We start from the raw sequence: 21,593 nt of genomic DNA on the forward strand, positions 1-21,593 counted from the left end.
ACAGACGATGGTTGAGTTGTTTCTATCAGACATGAATACATGATCGACCAGGTGGTGACGGTGTGAGGATATCTAGTTTTGTTTGCTGCTAAACTGGTAGTACTATTGTTTATTGGACCAGTTATCATGCATGATTAAATTACGTTGTCATTAAATTACCAAGTGCTCCATCTATATAGATAGAAATAGAATCATGCTACATGCCCTTGGAGATTGCTAAAGAACCCATCACTACAACTTATCCATTCCTACATATCCATCACTAGTAGAATAAAACAACCAGGAGCCGCTCGCTAACAGTTGGCATGGTCAGGGTAGCTTCCGTCATTTCTGTAGATCGTGTACGCGAATTTGCCGTTGCCTGTCACGATGGACGTCCCTGCTGGAATCAATGGAGCACCACGGCAACGGAGCACGTTTCTTGGGCTGCACATGGAGTCCCAAAAAAGACGTCGCGGGAGGTCGAGTGGACACGGAAGGCAGCGCGCGCGAGAGCCACGACTCCGTAGGCGACTGGGGCAACGGCAACGGGAGCAGCGGCTGCGGCGACAGCGCCATCTCACGTCCGGCAACGGCCTCCTTGTCTTCCAGAAGCAGCGGGAAACCGTACCCGCCGCCGCCGGCATCGGCGCCCGCGTCACGCTCACGTCCCAGCTGCTTCTCGCCGCCGTCCGGCGAGCTTTTGGTAGTAGCCTTCTTCAGAAGCAACGCGGTGTCGCCGGTTCTGGAGAGCTTCCGCGCCGGCGAAACGTGGCCGCAAGCCTCGTTTGACCTGTCGAGGACCAGGAGCAAACCCAGATGGCTCGCCTTCGGGCGGACGGCTTGCCCGTCTCGGCGTTTGTACAGTTCGCGCACTGTTCTGTCCAGCTCCGAGGCCACGGCGGCCGCCGGTCCCATCAGGCCGCCGGCGCCGGGGCCTGATGATCGGAGCAGTGACTTGATGTACACTTCCTCCCAGGATTGCTGCGAGATCTGCACGACAAGCCGTGAGTTGTTCAGGCATGAGTCGGTGAATTCGTCAGCACGGAAGTGATGTTGATGCACATGAGAGGAGTACCATGCCGTGATCGTCTCCGGGATGCTGGAGCTGCTGCTGCTGCTGACCGTTACGCGAGCGCGGCAGCAGTGGATTCCTTTGTCGTCGGCTTCCGCCGCCGTCGGACTGGAACGGTGTGCCTGCACCTCGCCGCGCGACGCGGGATAGCAGCAAGGCGCTCATCACGCACGGGGTTGAGAGCAGCCCGCACCTCTTGGACGCGAAGCCCGCCGTGCTGTGCGCGTCGGAATTGTCGTCATCGTCGTCGTCGTCGTTGTTCTTGCCACTGGGAGGTAGGGGCGGCAGGTGGTACGCCGCAATGTGCTGAAGGGGCACCCGCCTTTGCGCTGGCACCCTGTTGTCGCCACCGGCGGCCGTGCGCGCGCCTAGCACCACAGCCGCCCGGCCCGACGCCGCCTTCCGGAACGTGCTCTGCGGGGATCCGGCGGCCACGGCGTGCGCGGCCGGCAGGAACCGGTCCATCATGACGCTGCCGCTGCGGCGGGCGCACGGCCCTGACCCCGACCCCGCCCCAGTCCCCGCGGCGTCGCTGATGCCGGTCGCGCTGCAGTTCACGGTGACGCAGCTCACGTCGTCGCGGGAGAGCGCGTCGGAGCGCCGCTCCTCGCCCCGCCGCGCGCGCACAGAGTCAGAGGCCACGCCCACCGCCGCCGGACTCCGCGTCACGCGCGAGGGCTCATCGACGTCGTTGACGATCGTCAAGGGAGGTGGTGGGGCCGGCGGCGGCGGCGGGCGGCGGGTGCGGACGCTCTTGGGGTGGCCGGGGCGGTGCTCCCACCCGAATGGCACCGCGCTGGTGTGGTGGCCCGGGGGCTCCGACGTGGCGTCCGCCTTGTAGGCCGGCGGCAACCCCGTGGCTGCGGTCTCAGCGCCACCGCCACCGTGGCGCCGGATGGAGAGGAGCGGCGCGGCGAGATTGATGCGCTTGTTGGCGTCGGCCATGCTAGACAACTGACGCGAATGTGAAGCTCGCTGCTGCGCTCCGCAGACTGCAACTACTTCGCCACTGCACTGAAGTAATCCGCGGATTAAATAATGAGAGACTCTTGGATCGTTCTGCTTAATGATCTTTGTACTACTCGTACTCAGGTGCACGACAGTAGGTCGCCGCATGGCACCGCTATAGCCGTACACGACGTGGCGGGAAGCGACCAAACTGAGCTGACAGGTTGCTACACTGTCACTGCAGTCTGTTGTCTGTGCACGAGCTCTGATTCCTGTAAAATCTTGTAAAAAAAACGAAGAGAAAAACAAACAGAGATATATCAATTCACATGTATTGAGGTGGGTTGGAGTGGAAGTTGAACTAAATTCCACCCTAATCCACATCAACACATGTGGATTGAGGTGAATTCGACAACATCTAAACAAAGCCTAATACATTTCTTTACACCCTGTGTGCAGGTGAAGGTTTTTGATCTGCCTGTCGGCTGCCGCAGGCTGCAGGTGTTGCCGAATGGAGGAAACGGTTACAGTTACAGCATGTTAAACATTCTCGCTACGACATTCATTGTCCTCCGATTGATTGATTGGCTGTATTATTGGGACGTACGTAGCAGAGCATCATCAGCGGTGACAAAACGGCTGTGTGGTCTCGCGCGGGAGATTAGAGCATGCATAACAACCGGTTGGTGACCCCTGTGTCGGATCGGATGGACGGCATTGTCAGTAGCGGATGGGGAGTCGGCGTCGTGTTCGTAACTGCCATGCAGACTGCAGCGAGGCAGGTCGTTTTCTCGTCGCTCAAGAGGTGGGAGGGGGAAGAACAGCACCGACACAACCCGTGTTCCCTTTGTCCCTGGCGTCACCAACTGACGACTGACGATAGGGGATCAGAAATTCAGAATCGTGGTACAGTAATGGTACAGTCATCATGTTAATTGGCAGGCAATGCCGTGCAGTAATCCGATGAGTACGCGCTAATCACGTCAAGCATCGCCGACGTGTCTGAGATTTCTTTCTGACATTATCGCCCATGCTAATAATGGCTTGGTTGGTTTGGGAAGCATGATTCTAGCTATGGACTGTTCGTTTCAGTAGTAATCCAAGTACTAGGTGCTAAGATTATGCAGCATCCCCAATAGTGCGATTGGTGTCCCAACTTTGCATCTAGTGCGGTTAAGCTGTATGCGTCCTAAAGTCTCTAACAACTCTACTATCTGCATGGCGTTTCTGTTTGTTTTCGCATTCAAGAGCCCATTTACAGGTCCCTCGCTCGCTGAAACGCCCCTTTCTACTTTTTTCCGAAGGGACTGTCGTCCATCGGCACCTGATCTTTCCCCTAAAGAATCTAATAATAGGGTCTTAAGTTTGAGGAATGCGTTGTCTCCTTACTCATTCTTTTGGTTTGTGAAAAAAAGAACAGGTTAATCCATCGTCACCTAATTCACTGCAAGCTAGCTAGCTAATAAATTATACTAGTACGATATTAGAGTCATTCCACCAAATTTTTAAAACGAACTCACCATACACCATAATCCCCCAAACCAAACATGAAACACCTTACAACGGTCTAAAGTCATAGTCTTCTTCTAGCCAGATGCATCTACTCATCCCGATGGGCGTCAAGCTGCCTCACCATCCTGCCCTCTTCACAGCAAAGAGAGGCATAGCAGACTAATCGAACCGTGGTGGCAACACTCTTCTATTGCTGCCTGTGGTTTTAACTGGTGAAACCATTGCTCCTCTACATAAGTATTTGAAAACCTGTAAGACAACTGTCTGTTGTGACTAGTGGCGGAGGTAGAAATATTTTTTAGGTGTGGCGGGTTTATAAAGATCAAACATGTATAAGTAGGGATGAAAACGGATCGGATACGGACGGATATCACCGATATCATATTTGTTTTTATATTTCTGGTCGGATTCGGATTCGAATACAGATAATATCAATCATGTCGGATAAGATATAATTGGATGTCGACATCATAAATATACGATTTAAGTATTCGGATACGGATACGGTATCGGATATTGAATATTCGGACTCGGATACAGATCTGAACCTCTCTAAACGAATTCGGTCTCGAATACGGTCGGAAAATATCCGTACCGTTTTCATCCTTATGTATAAGGTCGCACTCGAACAATATCTAAATATGCATATATGTATTGACGTATGAAACTATCAAGTATGTACTTTTATCTAAATATTTAATGCTATATACAATATAATATACATGTATTCCATATTTTATACATGTTTTAGGTATGGCGGGGGCCAAGCCTTGCCAAATGCTCTGTGACATGGAGGCTAGGTGAAGACGTGGAGGACGGGGCAGCATGCATGCTATAGTGTTGGTACATGCAGTGTTGGTGAAGCCCTAAGCCGTTGGACTCCTCAGGGAACCCGTTCGTTCCTAAATCCCATCCCCAACGCTACAATCCTAAACCTTAATATTGTCAGGGATGATCATGGTGTTTTTCCTTTCCTAAATCCCATCCTCGTTCTAGCATCTCTAAGATTACCCTATTCTCTTTCTTAATCTTTAGTTTTTGGAAAAATAAAAAAATCACTCTCCAACAACTCCTAATCCTTTTACGCACTTGGGAAATTCTCTCCCGTCGTGCGTAACTTTGCGCGGAGTCGCGATTGCGTGAATACACACATATTCTTCGACCAATTAGTGGTGGAAGGGCAGAAAAAGAATAAAAAGTATGAAAGGATTCCAGATGCAAATGTAGAAGAGATAAAGAATATATAAAATTGGTTACAATCATCTAGAAGTAATATAAGATTCCTAATGTAAAATTGTCTTCTAACTTAATTATTGGAAATTATTTAAGATGGCCTTATTTTTTTCTTCCAATATATTTTTAGGATTTATAAAACATTGACTTTTTGGGAGGAAAAAAATTAGAATATTCTTGGAGATACTAGAAGAAGAATACCAAGGAGAAGAAATGTCCAGCATCAGAGACGGACAGACGGAGTTGGACTCTATAGGTGGATGAGTCCATTTGTGCAAACTGGCAACCATGCTTGCCCGGGCCAGCTAAATTAGCTCTAAAGACTCGAGATTTGGCCCATCTACTAAACGTCTAACCCACTGAGCCACTGAGCCAAGCACTGGACCTTAATATTGTGGCCCAAGCACTGGCCCTTTATTAGCCTTTTTTCAGCCCAATAGCAACTAAAGGCTCCCACAGCCACAATACCTGCAGGCTGCAGTCCAGACTCCAGAGGTCCAGTGCTGTGCCGGAGCCATTCAGAATTTCAGATGCGTCACGTCATATATCTTTTTGAAGAATCGTCACGCCATATATCTAGCCATCATGATCTAATTTTTCCATCAACTATAGGTTATTAGCCTTTTTGTTAGCCCAATTGCAACTAAAGGCTCACACAATACCTGCAGGCTGCACAGTCCAGAGGTCTGCCGGAGCCATTCAGAGTTTCAGACTAGTATATCTTAGCTATCATGAAAAATTCTCTCTCTCTCTCTCTCAAAAAAAAAAAACTAGCCATCATGATCTAATTTTTCCATCTACTAAACTGGAGATCGCTTTCGATCGTTTTCGACCCCCACGCTAGCGATCGTGAACATTGGCCCTGAGAGCGAAACTCCAGCAGATCGAACGTCGACGAAGTGCTGTTTTTTTGTCCAGAAAACAGCTCGTAATTCTTCATGCATGAGGTTAAACTTTGCAGTTCCTGGGCAATTTGGCTTTGCAACCAAAGTGCAAAGCTATAAAGAGCCACTTTTCTTTTATGGATTGGCAGGAAAAGGAAGACATGGGTCGGTCTTTCCAACCAAAAAGATTCTCACTTTTGATTCCGCCCTCATCAAAAGCTACAGATTAGGACTCGTACCATATGGAGGATAAAGACCATGAACACCCAAAGCATTGCGCTTTACCGAGATAAAGTAAAGGCGAGAATCTTGTTTTGGATAGTTTTTTGCGCTTTTTTTTCTGTGAACTTTTATGTCTCGCAAACGCAAAGTGACCATGGGAAAAGCTTAGGAAGGTGCAGCTAGTGCTTTGCTCAGATTCTTAGTAACCAAGTCATGCCTGCCATATGCCTCTTATTAGGTCCTATATATAGGTTGACTCCTGTTGACTCCTGGAGCTTTTACTTCTTAATTACCGTTCTGCTAGCTAATGCATATATATTGAACTGTCTGCAGATTGCAAGAGAAATGTTTGATGAAGCTCGTCGGAAAATTTTATCTGCTCATGTAAACAAACCTTTGCTCAGTCAGTTCTTACATTTCTTTGGAAAGTTTTTCCGTAAAACCTGCACGATTCTACAACGGATCGTATAGCTAGCTAGAGGGCAGCTCATTATGCGATGCAGTTCTTAAACATGGCTTTGCAGACAACCAACAAAGACACGGCATATGTGTTGTGAGTACGTACGTACTGAAACGTCGACCGGTACCGCAGCCAAAAGCCCAAAAGGCACCACAAATCATGGTGTCCACCGCGCACGCACCCAAGCACTGAGCCACTGGCTCTCACGTATATATTTGCTATATATATACAAGAGCCAGGTCTACTGGATGCCTGATAGTACGAGATATAGCTTCTTCAGAAACCATCGAAAACCAGCCACCACACGCCTCGCGCAACATGCTGCCTCACGTCGAGATGCCGGCCAGGGCGGCGGCCGCGTGCACCGGCGCGGCGGGCATCAAGCTGTTCGGCAAGGTCATCACCACGCAGCCGCCGCAGCAGCCCATGCAGCACGCGCCGCCGAGGCTGCAGCAGCAGCAGGCGTCGTCGGGGCGCGGGAACAACGCCGACCTGCTGGAGGAGGTGGCGCGGGCGCGCGCGGCGGCGGCCGAGGTGCGGCTGCCGTGCCCACGCTGCTTGAGCCGGGACACCAAGTTCTGCTACTTCAACAACTACAACGTCAACCAGCCGCGCCACTTCTGCCGGGCCTGCCACCGCTACTGGACGGCCGGCGGCGCGATCCGCAACGTGCCGATCGGCTCCGGCCGCCGCAAGAACCGCCCCGTGCTGCTCCCACCGCCGGCGCCGCATCACGCTGCCACCGCCACCGCCAGCAGCGCCGACGATAACGACCACCGCTCGGGCTCGGGGTCTCCTCCGGTGTTCACGTCTGTGTTCACCGCGCCCTACCTCGGCGGCTCCCCCTCCCAGTTCACCACATCGCCGGCTTACGCCGCCGCCGCCGCCGCTGCCGCCGGCCACCCGGGGACGACGACGGGGCAGTGCTTGTGGCTGGTGGCGACCACAGATCGTCCTGTTGCATCGGACCGCGCTTTTCTGATATGATGATGTGAAAAATAAATAAAAATGATGTGATTTTAATTTGCTTGGTTACTCACGCTCCGAGCTTTTCACGGATGGAACCGGCGGTTTCGGTGTGGTGGATAGGGTAGGGTTTGACCTGGTAACAATTTTGAGTGCATGCTCGGGCTTTTTTTAGGTGTAGCTGTCAGCTGTGTAATCCAAGTGTCTGTTCTAACCTTTTCTTTTGACTTTGCATCAAACTTTTCTGAAGGTTGTTTAAGTCCTTTTTTGGGAACTTTTGTGGGCTTGGGATGTAATTTAACTTGACTAGAAACATGTCTATGCATTTCAGTGGGAGTGAGGGGGTGCTGCTATGGTTATATAGTAATTGACTGGAAACATCCCTATGTTGTTAAATTTTGATGTTGTTATGAAGAATGAAGTGAGCCAGTGATTGTCTGTCACACACTGACAATGCAAACTCCAATTGACGACAGGTCGCGCTCTAGCACGAGCATGCGACCGTACCCACACAGCCTGTGCCTTCTTGTATCCTGTCTCTTTTCTTCTCCATCTCCACTGGGTTTAGAAAAGAGGGTCGTGGGAGGCAGGCAGGCCCGACGTTGGGGACCGGAGAGATGGCAGTGAGGCAGAGGCGACAGTGACGCCACCGGAGCAGGCGGCTAGACAAGGTTGGATCAAGGGTGACCAAGGCCATGGCAATGGAGGGGGAGGAGGTTGTTGTGAGCGTTGTAGGATCTTGACAAAGCTCTGAGGCTGCGGGCACAAGGTGGAGCTCCGACGAGACCCTATTATGTTGCGACGGGGTGACGCTAGGACTATGAGTTTGAGGTTTAGGATTTAAATACTAAGCTTGTTTCGTCATGTGCCCATATATGTGCCTCATACTAAGTTGGACAGAGTAGCTCCTACCACAGTAAGATCATTTGCAATAACCGGTCTTGTGAAAATTATATAGTATGAACATAAGGTTAAAGATGTAAATACCAGCGGTTGAGCAACTCTATTCATTAGGTTCTTTGTGGCCGAACTATCTACTCAGGTTTAAAGTCTTCAACTTGATACGTGTGTTCTTATTTTCTGGTTTATTCCAATATTTAATGAAGCTATTTTCTTAGTGGTAGGCAATGTGTTGATAGCGAGGGTTCTATATGGTGATTTTGTTAATCTCGAGATATGTTGACTTAGTCTTCTAGAGGTGCTCATAATGGTAAGACATGTGCATGTGTATTAGAATTCATAGGGGTGAGTGTGTGTTTATGAGTGATGCATGTGTGTTAACTTGGTCAATCTCTACTATACCAATCTTCTAGAGGTGCTCATTTAAAAACCAAGAAAAATGATCCAACATCCAATTCCAAATGACTAATATTCAATCCAATCTAGAAGCCTTGGGCTGGGCGTAGAGCTTTGCCATCTGGGGCCCACTCCCGCATGAGCCAAAAGAATACGGCCAGATTTGCTGTTTTTTTTATATAGGCCCACAAATTTGCTGTGGCGGTCCGTAAGTTGTACATTACGCATGATGGAGTTGGATTGCAAAGCGCCAACCAAAGCCCATTCAGTATAAAAAAAAACAGAGCCCATTCGAGCAAACCTCCTTGTGAGGCCGCCGCAACGGCCTAAACGTCTGCACTGCAACGTGACTGGAACCAGCCCCGTCAACCAGTGGCGAAGCCAGCGAAATGAGAAAGGGGGGGCCAGTTTGGCCAGACAAGATTCGAGATTCTTTTTTACACGTACGTGTAGTTACTCTCATCTTCAATAAACTACATTGTGTATGTATTTATACTTATTTATCGGTTTGAGTATGTTTATATACTCATATTAAGATACTCTAGATCTTACCACGCGAAAATTTTTCAAAAAAAAATTATATTTTAAATACATTACTAAAATGCCACTACTATATTATATACGATAAGTATAACCATATACTCACGCATGCATACTTAACATATATATCACTCTAGATGGTCTAATATGATCATATACTTTATCTATATACATTTCGTCCAGTCATATACACCTTAAATCTAGAGATATATAGTGAGAGTAACTACACGCGCGCGTGTGTGTATATATTATATATATATATATATATATAATAGAAACCATGACATCTAAAATTTCTTTTTGAATTTGTGGTGAAGTATATTTGGCATTCTGTGGAGCATTATCTAGCACAACTGCATTGACCTCTTCGTTATATGAAGCGAGAAGTTTCACCATTTCACGAAAATTGTCTTGGTTTTTGAAGTAGCTGATTCATCATGTCCTCAAAAAGGACAAGCTTGAAATGCTAAGTGTCGAACTGCATCAATAGATGTCCCAAGACGCAACCGATTCTTCTAGATTTCTTCCTTTGTTTGTTTCTCCACCACATGCTCAATATGGCCTGCTGTATTCTTCAGATTATCATAACAATTCATATTATAATTATGAGCAGATTTACTATCATTTTCCATGTGAACCAAGAATGAACAATTTGTTGAAATATAAGGCATTTTCATATTTATTTTAATCCATAAAAATGACGCAATAAAAGGGATAATTACGACATGAATTATTTGAGAAAAACAATTCATGACAAATATTAAAAGGATGACTATCAATTTGCAGAAGCAAATTAAGAAGACAGAACATACAACTAATATCATTTTATTTATGTGAATCATCATAGTTGTGCTCAAGGTATCCTCAATAACCGAAACAAAGATGAGTACAGAAATATATGGTACCAGTAAAAGATTATTCACATGATCATCCAAGCAAAACATGTAGGATAATAGCAAAATGCTACCCAGGAACATCATGATATTAACAGTGAAATTAATAATAGGATGAAGGAGATTATACCCTGCGGCAGAACCGTTCGCACCGGGAAAAGTCATGGTGGTGCTTTGTCGTTGTAGTCGTCCCGCTCGATGCAGTGCAGAAAAGGTTGCCGTGTAGTCGCCGCAGAATCACCAGCGAGTAGTCGTGTCGCCAACGACACTCCCCAAAAACGTAATCGCCCGTCCTCACCCGAGCAGATGAAGCGCACGACGGAGACGCGTTCCGGAGGCCTACTCTTCCATCTCTGGTGCTCGCCGGAGATGGAACGGAAAGGACTTGCGCAACAGGATGTGGTTTTTCCTTCTAAAGAGAACCGAGAGAGTGCGGGTCCTTTTATAGGCAAGCAGAAGGAGGAAGGCCAGACGCGGAACAGAAAGGTCGCGACTCTTTGCGGTGGAGGAGACAGAAACTGACAGTAACTCCTCTCAATCAAGACCATGAAGGCAGGAGTTACGGGAGTTACCAGAAACTCCTCTCAATCAAAACCATGAAGGCAGGAGTTACGGGAGTTACCAGAAACTCCTCTCAATGAAAACCATGAAGACAGGAGTTACGGGAGTTACTAGAAACTCCTCTCAATCATAATCATGAAGGTAGGAGTTACAAGATTAAAGGCCTCGCCTGCCCGCCCGTCCGCTCATTCGCTGCCTGCCTGTCTCGCCACGCCACGCCACGCCGTCTCTCGGTTAAATTCCCATACGGACCATAGAGTTTAATAGATATTATTAAATTAATGGGCTATGCCCATAATATCCAACACAATTAGCACCCTCATTCACTTTTTTCCATGTTCTAAATCCTGCGTGGATGAGTTACTGGACCGGAAGTAGGATATGTGTCCATGTGAAATTGATAAGGGCCATGCATAAGGTATACTTTACGAACTTAATCTCTTTCATTAGCAGGATACTCCCAAATTTGCTTACGTAAGCCCGGATCTCGTTCAACTATCAGAACACTGGCATCATCAATTTCAGCATTAACCGTTTGAACTTTTGGTGCTGGTTGTCTTGGTGCTTCTTCAGAAGTCCTCTGTTCAAGGGCTGGGAGCATCGGCAGACCTCTGTTCTTCAGCAACAATAGGAGAACTATTTTGCCCCTGTCCATGTCCATTGCCATCTCTATCTGTCTTCTTGAAAAAATAATCAATTGTCCTTTTAGGGGGCATTATTTCATACCTAAATTCTCATAAGAATACAATGATAAAGACTGAATTATAAGTTTGCACGAATGACGGATGATTATTGCAAATTAGGCAGTTAGCAATTGAAAATAATAGAAATCGTACCATATAGTTTATACTTACTTTGCGGCTGCTTGCCTGCTTGCACCTTGCACAGCACAGTTGCGCTTGCGCCTATAGCTTGCTTACAAAGTCGCAGCGATTCAGTGCTTGCTCAGGCTCGGTTGCTTGGTGCTCGGCGCTTGCTGTTGGCGGCCGCCGGCCAGACACGGTGACGATGGCGAACACAGAGTTACAGAGATCGCTTGTCTGCAGACTATGATCCGCTTCGCTTCTGAATGATTGAACGCTGATTGGGATTGCGCGCGGGGGACTGAAAGCGACACCGACACGAGTAGCGAGGCGCTGTCGTCGATGTTAATTTTGTCGCTGCGAGACGTCTACGGCCTTTCCGTATTTTGTTATTGGGCTGGGCCATTAAATCGTGGAGGAGTTCTAAAATTTTTTGCCGCATGGGCAGCGCGGCCTCGAATGCTCCGAGCAGAACAGATGCGGCAATCTCAATCGCTTTCCATACCTTGTCCCAAAACCGTTGCCCGCTTTCTGCTCTAGGAAGAGGCACTGGTACTAGCTGCGGCAGCGGCGGCGGCGCCTGTGCATCGGCTACACACGAAGCCAAAAACTAAGGCAGCAAGAACCATGAATCGAGCCATGCTCACCTGCGAATTTAGCTTTGTTCAGCCTTATAGTTCAATTTATAGCCCACGAATCCTCTCGTGACACTGCTTTTCAACCAGTGGCGGAGCCAGCGAAATGAGAAGGGGGGGCAGTTTGGCCAGACAAGATTCGAGGACTGGCAAAATTTTGTCGCTGCGAGACGTCTACGGCCTTTTCGTATTCTGTTATTGGGCTGGGCCATTGAATCGCTGAGGATGAGTTCTAAATTTTTTTGCCGCATGGGTGGCCACGGCCCCTGCTGGCACCCCCCAGCTCCGCCTCTGCCGTCAACGTCACCCATGAATACTTAGCTTGGAGATGAGATCACCTCACTAGGACGACGGAGGTGTATTGCTTGGATGAGGGACAAATGGGAGCGTCCGTCGTCCGGCCGTGGCGCCGTGCAGCTCTTCTTCTCCCACGACGACGACATGGGTTCTAACCTTAATTTCCGCCACCGTACCCGTGAACGCCGGCGCCAGCCGCAAACTGCATAAACTTAGAAGCTAATAAACGTCCGTGCAGTCCAGGACGTGCTGGTAATACCTCGCATCATCATCATCCAGGTGAGATATATCACTCGGACACACAGTTTTGTGTGCCAGCAGAAGCTCAGAAGGAGAAAGGAAATATTAACAACCTAATCTAAGCTCAAGCTGCAGCCATATTATAATAATAATCAGTTCCAAGTTTGCAATCAGTATCGAGGGCCGGCTATATAATTTTGAGGGCCCTTATACAAGCAAAAGGATAAAGACCCATCAAATATTTTTTTTAATATGTCAAATATATAAAATATATAGTACAACTAAAAAGAATTAATTTGCACCATATGTTTTAGTTTATAAAAGGTAATTATAGTACAACAAATAAATAAGTAGAATAGAATTAGAAATTTAGAACCTTATCATGGAATACTAATAACAAAATTGGTAAAGTCTCGATCAGTTATGCCCTTAATCTTCCTGCTCCAGTGTATATCGTGTGCGGACGTGTGGTGTTGTGTTAGCGTGTCATGGAGTCACACTGTTGCATTAGACGATTGGGTAATAGGACGAGAAGACGACAAAGAGGAACATTGATTTGCTCAACTAATCGATCAAGCGAGAATATGGAGCAACACTAGCAATAGGTGGATGTGGATGACGTACTGATTAATGGATTTCTTTTTTAGATTAATTGATGGATTTTTATAGTGTCTATATAAGCCTCCAAAAAATTAGATAAATCTATATACTAAGTATTATATATATTATATATATATTTATAGGCCCCTTAGCGTCATGGCCTCAGCCGTCGCACCGGCTGCCCACGCCCTAGAGACGGCCCTGTCAGTACCGCACCAGCATTTAACATGGAGAATTACCAAGCAACGTCCGTCCTCGGCGTTGTCTCGGTTCATTCAACGATATAATTCCAGAATTGAAGTTGGCGACGGTGTGTCGTCTCAACTCACCTCTCAAGAACCCGTGGGTGTGGCTCTCTTTGTTATGATGATGCTAGGACACACGGCCAATGGCAAGAAGAGCAGCAAGTTCGAGGACTCGGACAGTCGCATGTCCAGGCCCAGGTATTCGGCACCATTATATTCTCGACCAAATCTGCATCCATGCTCCGATCGATCCTATTCCTATCCAAGTTTTTCGTGGATTGGTGAACTCGATCGCAACATCTATGGTTCAGGGCCGTGTCAGAGCTGCCGCAGCGTCCAGCTCCAGCACAGCGTCTGAAGTCGTCGCCCTCGTCGTCGGGCACGGAGGCAAGCGGCGGCACGCGCACGCCGCGCCGCGCTCTCGGCGTGCGGGTGACGGCGGCGCCGCGCAGCCCGCTGCACGAGGCAAGGATGTTCTTCTGAAGTTCTGATCAGATATTCACATGAACAGTACAAACACAAAACCGTACTTGCCGCCAATGACTGACCTGGCGTTTGTTTTGTGTGCTGTTGGCTGTGGATTTTTGTAGAAGAAGCCCGCCGCTGCTAGTGGTCGTGGTGCCGGCGCGGGGACACGGGTGGCGGAGCTGGAGGCGAAGCTGGAGAGGGCGCACGGCCAGCTCCATGGGATGCGGGAGCAGCTCGCGGTCACCGAGAAGGCCAGGAAGGACGCGCGCGCAGCGCTCGTGGAGGCCAAGAAGCGCTTGGCCGCAAAGAAGAAGGACGATCTCGCCGCTTCGGCGCCGGTCGAGCACGATGGCGGCAAGGAGCCAGCCGCCGCAGCCAAGGATTCTGGTGTCGATGAGCGTGACGACAACGAGGAGAAAAGCTACGTGGCGGCGGTAGTGCCGAGAGATCACTCGGTGAACAACGAGGACCCGCCGGTGGTCGAGGAGGGCAACAAGACTAGTGATGGGGAGGAGACGAGCAATGTCGTTGACGATGACGACGATGGCAACAACAACAAGAAGGGCAGCCCGGAGGTTGAGACGCTGAGGGCGAAGCTGATGGCGAAGGACATGGAGGTGTACGAGCTCAGGGCGAAGCTGATGGTGATAGACACGGAGGTTGACGACCTGAGGTCCAAAGTGGTGGGCAAGAGCACGGAGATCGACGAGCTGAAGGCGGCGCTGATGGCGAGCGACGAGCTGGTCGACAAGCTGACGGCGAATCTGCTGGTCAAAGACGCGGAGATCGCGGCTCTCGAAGCCGACAACGCCGACCTCACCAAGATGGCCGAAGAGGCCGCCGAGGCCGCGAAGTCGACGGCCGCGATGGCGCGGGAGACCGAGCACGCGCTGAGGGAGAGCGCGGCGCGGGAGGCCCGGCTCGCCGAGCGGCTGCGGGTTTCGGAGCACGCCCGGGACGCGCTGGAGGCCAACGCGCAGCGCTTACGCGTGCAGAGCGAGCAGTGGCGCAAGGCCGCAGAGGAGGCCGCCGCGGTGCTAGCAGGTGGCAGCGGCGGCGCCGTGGACAATGGCGGGTACGACAAACGGCGCCACTGGTCTGGCTCGGCCTGCGCTGGTGGTGGTGGGAGTGAAAGCAATGCGGCGGCCAAGGACGACGACGAAGACGGAGCCAGTGGCAAGCGAAAGCCCGCGGGCGGCGCCATGCGGGCGCTCAGCGACCTGTGGAAGAAGAAGGCGCAGAAGTGATCTCGAATTCATTTTGCTCTTGTGTTCTGTTCTCTGCTATTCCCCAAGGATAACACCGTCGAGGTTAATTTACTGGACTATTTATGTTGTCTTACTAAGGTATATTAAGATTAATTAGCCAAGATGGTATATACCCAAAATAAGCTCCGTGTTGTGTCTGTCGTGTCATCGTGTGTTACGGGCTTACGGCTTACTGATTGCCCAGTTCGACTTCTAAATTATGAGAAGAACATTGCTGTGTGCCTGAGTGGTCCTGTACTTTTAAGTTCAAAACTCGTCATATATGCTGGTCCTGTACACGATGTTTGTTTGTTTCAGCAAAACGCAAGTCGGTTAGCTCTAGCCAACAGATTATTATCTATTTATCTGAAGAAGCTAACCACTACGACAGAACCATTGTCACAAATGGTTCTAAACCCATCGTCACAGAATGTTTTTTTCCCGTCATCGGTGAAGGTTGGTGTTGATAAACAGAAACAAAAAAACCAAAAAGGGCGCAGGCCAAGCCCATCAGCGAGCCTTGGAGCCCGTTGTTGAGCCCGGGTCCTTCTGTTTGACAGAAAAATCACTTCAACAGAGAAGAGGCTACTGAAGTACACAAAAATAATAAACAAGAGGGAACACATTTTATACATATTTAATAAAAATGCAAATATAGGTCCCTTGCACAAATGCGCTCCACAAGTAGCCTTACGATGATGATCTAACTTGAACAATGTGGCCTTTCGCTCCGAGGGCTTATCCCTATGAGTCAGGCTCACAGAGGATCCCTACACGCATAGGTTTAAGAGGTTGTACACAATATCTTGCTTGGTGTGTGCTTCTTTGTTTTTTTCTTGAGATCATTGGCATGTTTTTCATTAAGCAGAAGTAGAAAGTTTTGTTACAAAACCAAGTTACAATAATCAAAAGATTCCCAAACCTATAGCCCACACCTCTCACACTTCTCGCACGTGGTTGTGATTACACAAGAAACTAGTTTGTGAGTAAGACAAGAACATACCTTAGACCTCGTCCATCCTGACCATATCCAAGTTCATGACCAATGGGTCAAATTCCCCACCAAAAAGAAGCTGCAGCGCCTCTTATATGGAGACCGATAATGATATCTGGAAGGTTAATTTGTACTTACACACCTGTTTTAGAGTCGACGTTAGGCGAGCTTGCTATAACTCCCAGCTTCTGCATGAGCATGCACTGAGCCTGCTTGGTGGAGTTCGCCTCGCGTGGCTTCGCAGTGAGGCGTTCCCTGGGCCGCAGCGACTAAATGGAGACTGGAGTCTTGGGCCTACGTAGCCTAGGCGGCCCGCGGACGAGGGACGTCTACAACGAAAGGCAAAGCCACACCTCCAACATTCCATGAAACGTAGGGGTACAGAATCAAAAATCTCGAACACTGGCCAACTCACATCGTCATTGCTCGAGGAGCCCCTGGCGTGCCTAGCATCTCCATTTCTCTAGGCGAAGTCAAGACTAGCTAGCCATTGCTAGGATCATCGACCACAATGGTAGCCACGTTTCCATGGCATGGCTCAACCATAGTCACATAAAACGGGTTTATCACCTTTGATCCTCGACCTAGGTTCGTCGACCCCGACCCGAATTCATGGGCTTATTTTTGATCTGAAGTGTAAAAATCTCTCGCAAGTATCGTACCACGTATCACGATCCCGTACCTCGACCCCATCGACCCAGAAACTTTGTGACTATGGGCTCAACAAGCATAATGAAAAGCTCAGCAAGACTCTTCACTTCTCTTGGTTCAACAAGCATAATCAAAAGCTCAGCAAGACTCTTCACTTCTCTAAATTTTTAATCTCCATGCACATCAGTAATAAAGAGTTGAAGTTTACAAGAGAGGTGGTCTAACTCTCTTCTTGAGAAATCATTAGGATAATTAGAGCAAGCTTAACCAAATTGGCTTTGTCGTAAGCAACAAATGAGTCAGCAGGGACTGAATTGTGCCATGCAAAGAAGCAAATCTATGTATACCTCATTGAACCTGTCATTAAGCTCTCAAAGTTGCCTACGAATAATACTTCAGATTCCAAACATGTCAACATACGAGTGATAAATATATATGAATATATTATGATCGATTTATGTCTTCGAAGTTCGCTTTGTGCGGTTCCATGTAATAGAACTTAACTACATCTCGTGCTGCCCTTTTAAGTGCACTATGTTGATGGATCAGCAAGGAAGTTCTAACCACAAGGGTCGCAACACCTTGCAAAAATGATTGTGTATACACAGAAAGCATGCCGCTCAATCATTGGAAATCGAAATCACCTTAATTATTTATTATAAATTAGCTTGTAATAAGTAATAGTAATGTGTAAGAGTTTAAGCATTTCTAACAGTTTTGCATATTGCTTTTGCATTCTTGATTTTTGTTAAAATTCATAGAAACACCTCTCCAACAGTTTTGCATATTGGTTTTGCATTTTTGGAAACTTGGCAAATTTCAGGGGAGGCTTGGCATTTATGCAAGTCCGTCCGCGACTTGGCAAACACCGATCTGCCACGTCCCTCTACATTGCCATGGCGCACGCGGGCCTCGCCACCGCACTGCTCGTGCTCTACGTCCTCTACCTGCTGCTCGCCGACTTCCTCCACCCACTGCAGTAGGTGCTGCTTTGCTCCGTCCCGCTCCGCGAGACACAGCGCACGCTCGTCGCCTTCTGGGAGCCCCCGCTCGGCGGCGGCCTCAGCGCCGCACTACTCACACTGCCAGTCGCCGCGCTCCGGTCCTCGACCGCCACGCTCGCCGACGCGCGCGCTGCGCTCCTGCGCCGCCCACTCCCGAACTCGTCGACATTCCCGTGCCTCCTCCGCTGGCTCGTCTCCTTCTTCTTCTTTCTCGTCCTCTTCGAGTGCCTCAACGCGAGTGGCGGCGGACTTCCTCAACGCGAGTGGCGGCCGACTTCCTGAACGCACGAAGAAAGCCCGCGAACGGACCGAGACCGCGCGTGAAAACTTTCGGCAGTTGAGTCCACATTTTGGTAAATGGCAAGTCAGATTTGCAAAACTCTTGGAGATATCTTATTTTTCTACTTTCCATTTGCTTTCTGGAGTTGGCAAACTCCAACAAGTAATAACAAAGAAAAATTGCTAAACAGCTGGAGATTCTCCCAATAAATTCCCACAGTAACCCATCAAGGCCCTGGTGTCGATGAGTGGCCCCATGGGCAAAACCCTTACAATATAGGGGGTGAAGGGATAGATGGTGATGGTTGGCACGGTGACAGTGTCGGCTCCAAACATATCACCTCTAGGCAGTGGTGGAACTTGACTGTGCGCGTGCAGCGAAGGGCGCGTTCTAGTAGTAGCTGGATGCGCGTGTTCAAAGTGGTCGGTGAGCATTCATGTGTGAGACAATATGCAAACATACTATGTTTGATGAAATAAAACAATATATTAAATTATGTAAATATATATAATGTTACGAGAAAATAACTTAAATTAACTATGAGAAATAACATAGCCCACTGCTGACTCTATGAACATTTATCGTTATCATTATTAGTCCACTTATATAGTAGTTAGCTCATAAATAGTTTCTATTTCTCTTTTCTCTCCACTATTCTAGAAAAAAAAATTATTTTCAATTTTTACTGTACTTCTCTGAAGTGTAAAGCATGTGGGCCGTACTCCGATATGGGTCCATGTAAGTTTATTATTATTGGATTAAAAGGAGAAAGTTGATATTTAAGTTTTATAATATTATTATTTTATTATGTGATCTATGTATTTTAAATATAAAATGTTAGCTATTTCGTAGCAACTTATGAGTATGCTACCTAGTTGGATTAAAAGGAGAAAGTTCAATTAGGGATTGTAGATGCATGCACGTCAATGTTGAGGGGCCGTGTGGTTCAGCTTTTACCAGTTTGTAGCAGTACTGTAGCACAGCGGATTCAGAGTTTGGTAGAACTAGAAATTGTGGCTCTCATTTTTCACTTTGGAAACCAAAATATTGGGAGGAGGAGCCGACCTGAAATGAGGACGTCCATCTGTGCACTGAACCACACATGCCCAGCCCAGACAACTATAAATGGAAACGCAAAAAGGGACTGAACACAAGACCGCTTCAGGCCTTGTTTAGTTCCCAAAAAATTTTGTAAAATTTTTCAGATTCCCCGTCACATCGAATCTTTAGACGCATGCATGGAGTATTAAATATAGATGAAAATAAAAACTAATTGCACAGTTTGGTCGAAATTGACGAGACGAATCTTTTGAGCCTAGTTAGTCCATGATTGGATAATTTTTGTCAAATACAAACGAAAGTGCTACAGTGTCGATTTTGCAAAATTTTTTGGAACTAAACAAGGCCTCAACAAAGATGGACAAAAACAAAACCTCCGGCCTTGCTAGATTTGGGCAGATAACATGCGCCGTTGCCATATTTGGATAGCTCTCTGCATCAAAAATTTGCCCCAAACGAAACAACCGTAGCACTCCAATTCATTACGTCAGTACGAGAAACAGTGAAAAGATCACATACCATATATAGAAAGCACTCATAACATGGACACAGCATCAAGCCCAGAGGGCCAATACAACAAAGCTCTCTCTAGCCAGTACCACATAGTTACTGTACACTTGACATTGGCACCAAGAAATCCAACAGAACAGATCATCCAATCCAACCCTACCGACCTACTCCTACATTGCAAGCCGTACGTCCAGCTAGCCATTGTTCCTGGTCCATGAAAGCAATCAGTGCTAGCTCCTGGTGGCCTCCAGTGATCTCCGGGGGCATGAGCCCGAGCAGAGAGGTGTTGTTGGTGTCGATGGCAGAAGCATCTGCGTCTGCGTACGAACCAACCATCTCTCGACAGCGGTGTGGGTGACTATCACTGGATGCGGAAGGGGTCCAGGCGGTTGTCTCCGAGGCGCGATCGGTAGGCAGCCTTCTTGTAGTCGCCCCATGTGAAGTCCCTGTACAAGCTCTGCTCGCCGTGCCCCAGCACCTGCGGCAATGGCGCGATCCGCTGCGCCGGCGCCGGTCCCGCGAAGTAGATCATGGACACCCGCGGCTTCAGGCTGTTGGCCACCACCCGGTGCCGCACACTTTTCAGCCTCCCATTCGTCAGGACCTATCGATCGCAGCACGTACACATCTGTCAATTCATTGCCTGCGCCTGCATGCTGTCGTCGCCGTCTCGGCGCGGCCGGCGTGCGTGCGTTGCGTACGACGTACGACCCCACCCATCACCCATGCATGCATGCCCAAAATGAATTAAATGTAACGTAGTACGGGTTGTTATATTACCTGCAGCGAGTCGCCGACGATGACGAAGAAGGCGTCGCGGTCGGGCGGCACGGGCACCCACCGCCCCCCGTCGTCGTGGAGCGCGACCTGCAGGCCGGCCGTGCCGTTGGAGCGCAGCACGGACACCAGCTGCGGGTCCGTGTGCTCGCCGAAGCCGGTGACGCCGCACGAGTCCGGCAGGCGCTGCAGCAGCGGGCACGCCGGGTAGTGGTTGATCCGGAACACCTGGTCGCTCGCCGCGTCCGTCACCATGCCGCTCAGCGCGTCCCTCGGCGCCACGCCCAGCCCCTCCGCCACCGCCTCCAGCACCGACGTCGCCAGTCCCCGCACGGCGGCGACGTACTGGTTTACCGCGTCCCTGCACGCACGCACACACGGAGTATACCTACCCATCGTTAGAATAGAACCGCACGCACGCGCCAAGGCAATAATAATAATGGCTCCACTGACACTAATTGTCTGATGTGGGCTGATTGATTGATTGATTGGTTACCGCACCGCAGCGAGGATGACGGGACAGGGGAGGCCTTGGACACCGAGGAGGCGCCGTCGAGGGCGAGGAGGAGGTACTCGAGCCACCCCATGTCGCCATTGCGGCCGATGCGCTTGTTCCCGTACCCGAGCGGGTTGGCGGGGCCGCACGCGTCCTTGTCCGCCTGCGGCGACGCGAAGAACCTGACGGCCTCGGCCTCCAGCCGATCCACGACGCCCGTTGGCACGCCGTGGTTCACCACCTTGAAGAAGCCGAACCGCTCGCACGCGTCCACCACGGCCAGAGCCGCGCCGGGGCTGGACAGGTCGACGGCCGGCACGCCGAAGAAGGACGCCGCGTCCCCGGGCTGCGGGCATCGAAGCAGGGAGATTTGGTCGAGCGCCGGCGGTGGCTTCGCGAGGACGACCATTGCCAAATGCCAAGAAGCAGAGCAATGTACCCCGTAGCTAGCCGGACCGAAGCTCTACCACACTGGTCACTCTCACTGCTCGAGCTCGAGTGCATGTGGCGAACGAAGGCTTCATGGCTCGTATATATATATAGCTAGGGAGGGAAGGACAGGGCGACTGCAGCAGCGGGGCGGGGCCCCACGCGGTGATACGAAACGAGCGGGGAGGGAGCGAACGACGTTGGTTAGGGCTGTTCAACGTCGTCCTCGTCCCCCACCTTTTCCTGTCTGGTTTCTTGCATCGTGTTTCTGAACTTTTTATCCCTCTCG

At 49.4% G+C, this 21,593-nt stretch overlaps 4 protein-coding genes across 4 annotated transcripts; 2 read left to right on the top strand and 2 right to left on the bottom strand.

The window, feature by feature from the left end:
- Positions 128 to 2,289, bottom strand: LOC8082967. The gene is made up of 2 exons (XM_002441325.2): positions 1,058 to 2,289; positions 128 to 972 (listed from the first exon to the last, which is right to left on the bottom strand). Exons 1-2 carry the CDS (start codon positions 2,168 to 2,170, stop codon positions 325 to 327), a joined length of 1,761 nt encoding a protein of 586 aa, XP_002441370.1. The 5' UTR covers positions 2,171 to 2,289; the 3' UTR covers positions 128 to 324.
- On the top strand, positions 6,214 to 8,122 carry LOC8067504 (dof zinc finger protein DOF2.4). Its single transcript, XM_021448265.1, has one exon. It carries the CDS (start codon positions 6,632 to 6,634, stop codon positions 7,298 to 7,300), a length of 669 nt encoding a protein of 222 aa, XP_021303940.1. The 5' UTR covers positions 6,214 to 6,631; the 3' UTR covers positions 7,301 to 8,122.
- LOC8082968 (interactor of constitutive active ROPs 1) lies at positions 14,040 to 15,369 on the top strand. Its single transcript, XM_021448415.1, has one exon. It carries the CDS (start codon positions 14,079 to 14,081, stop codon positions 15,102 to 15,104), a length of 1,026 nt encoding a protein of 341 aa, XP_021304090.1. The 5' UTR covers positions 14,040 to 14,078; the 3' UTR covers positions 15,105 to 15,369.
- LOC8082969 (gibberellin 2-beta-dioxygenase) lies at positions 19,580 to 21,366 on the bottom strand. The gene is made up of 3 exons (XM_002441326.2): positions 20,881 to 21,366; positions 20,383 to 20,740; positions 19,580 to 20,206 (listed from the first exon to the last, which is right to left on the bottom strand). Exons 1-3 carry the CDS (start codon positions 21,282 to 21,284, stop codon positions 19,964 to 19,966), a joined length of 1,005 nt encoding a protein of 334 aa, XP_002441371.1. The 5' UTR covers positions 21,285 to 21,366; the 3' UTR covers positions 19,580 to 19,963.

Source organism: Sorghum bicolor, chromosome 9 (assembly GCF_000003195.3).
Source record: "Sorghum bicolor cultivar BTx623 chromosome 9, Sorghum_bicolor_NCBIv3, whole genome shotgun sequence".
Taxonomy (NCBI): Eukaryota; Viridiplantae; Streptophyta; class Magnoliopsida; order Poales; family Poaceae; genus Sorghum; species Sorghum bicolor.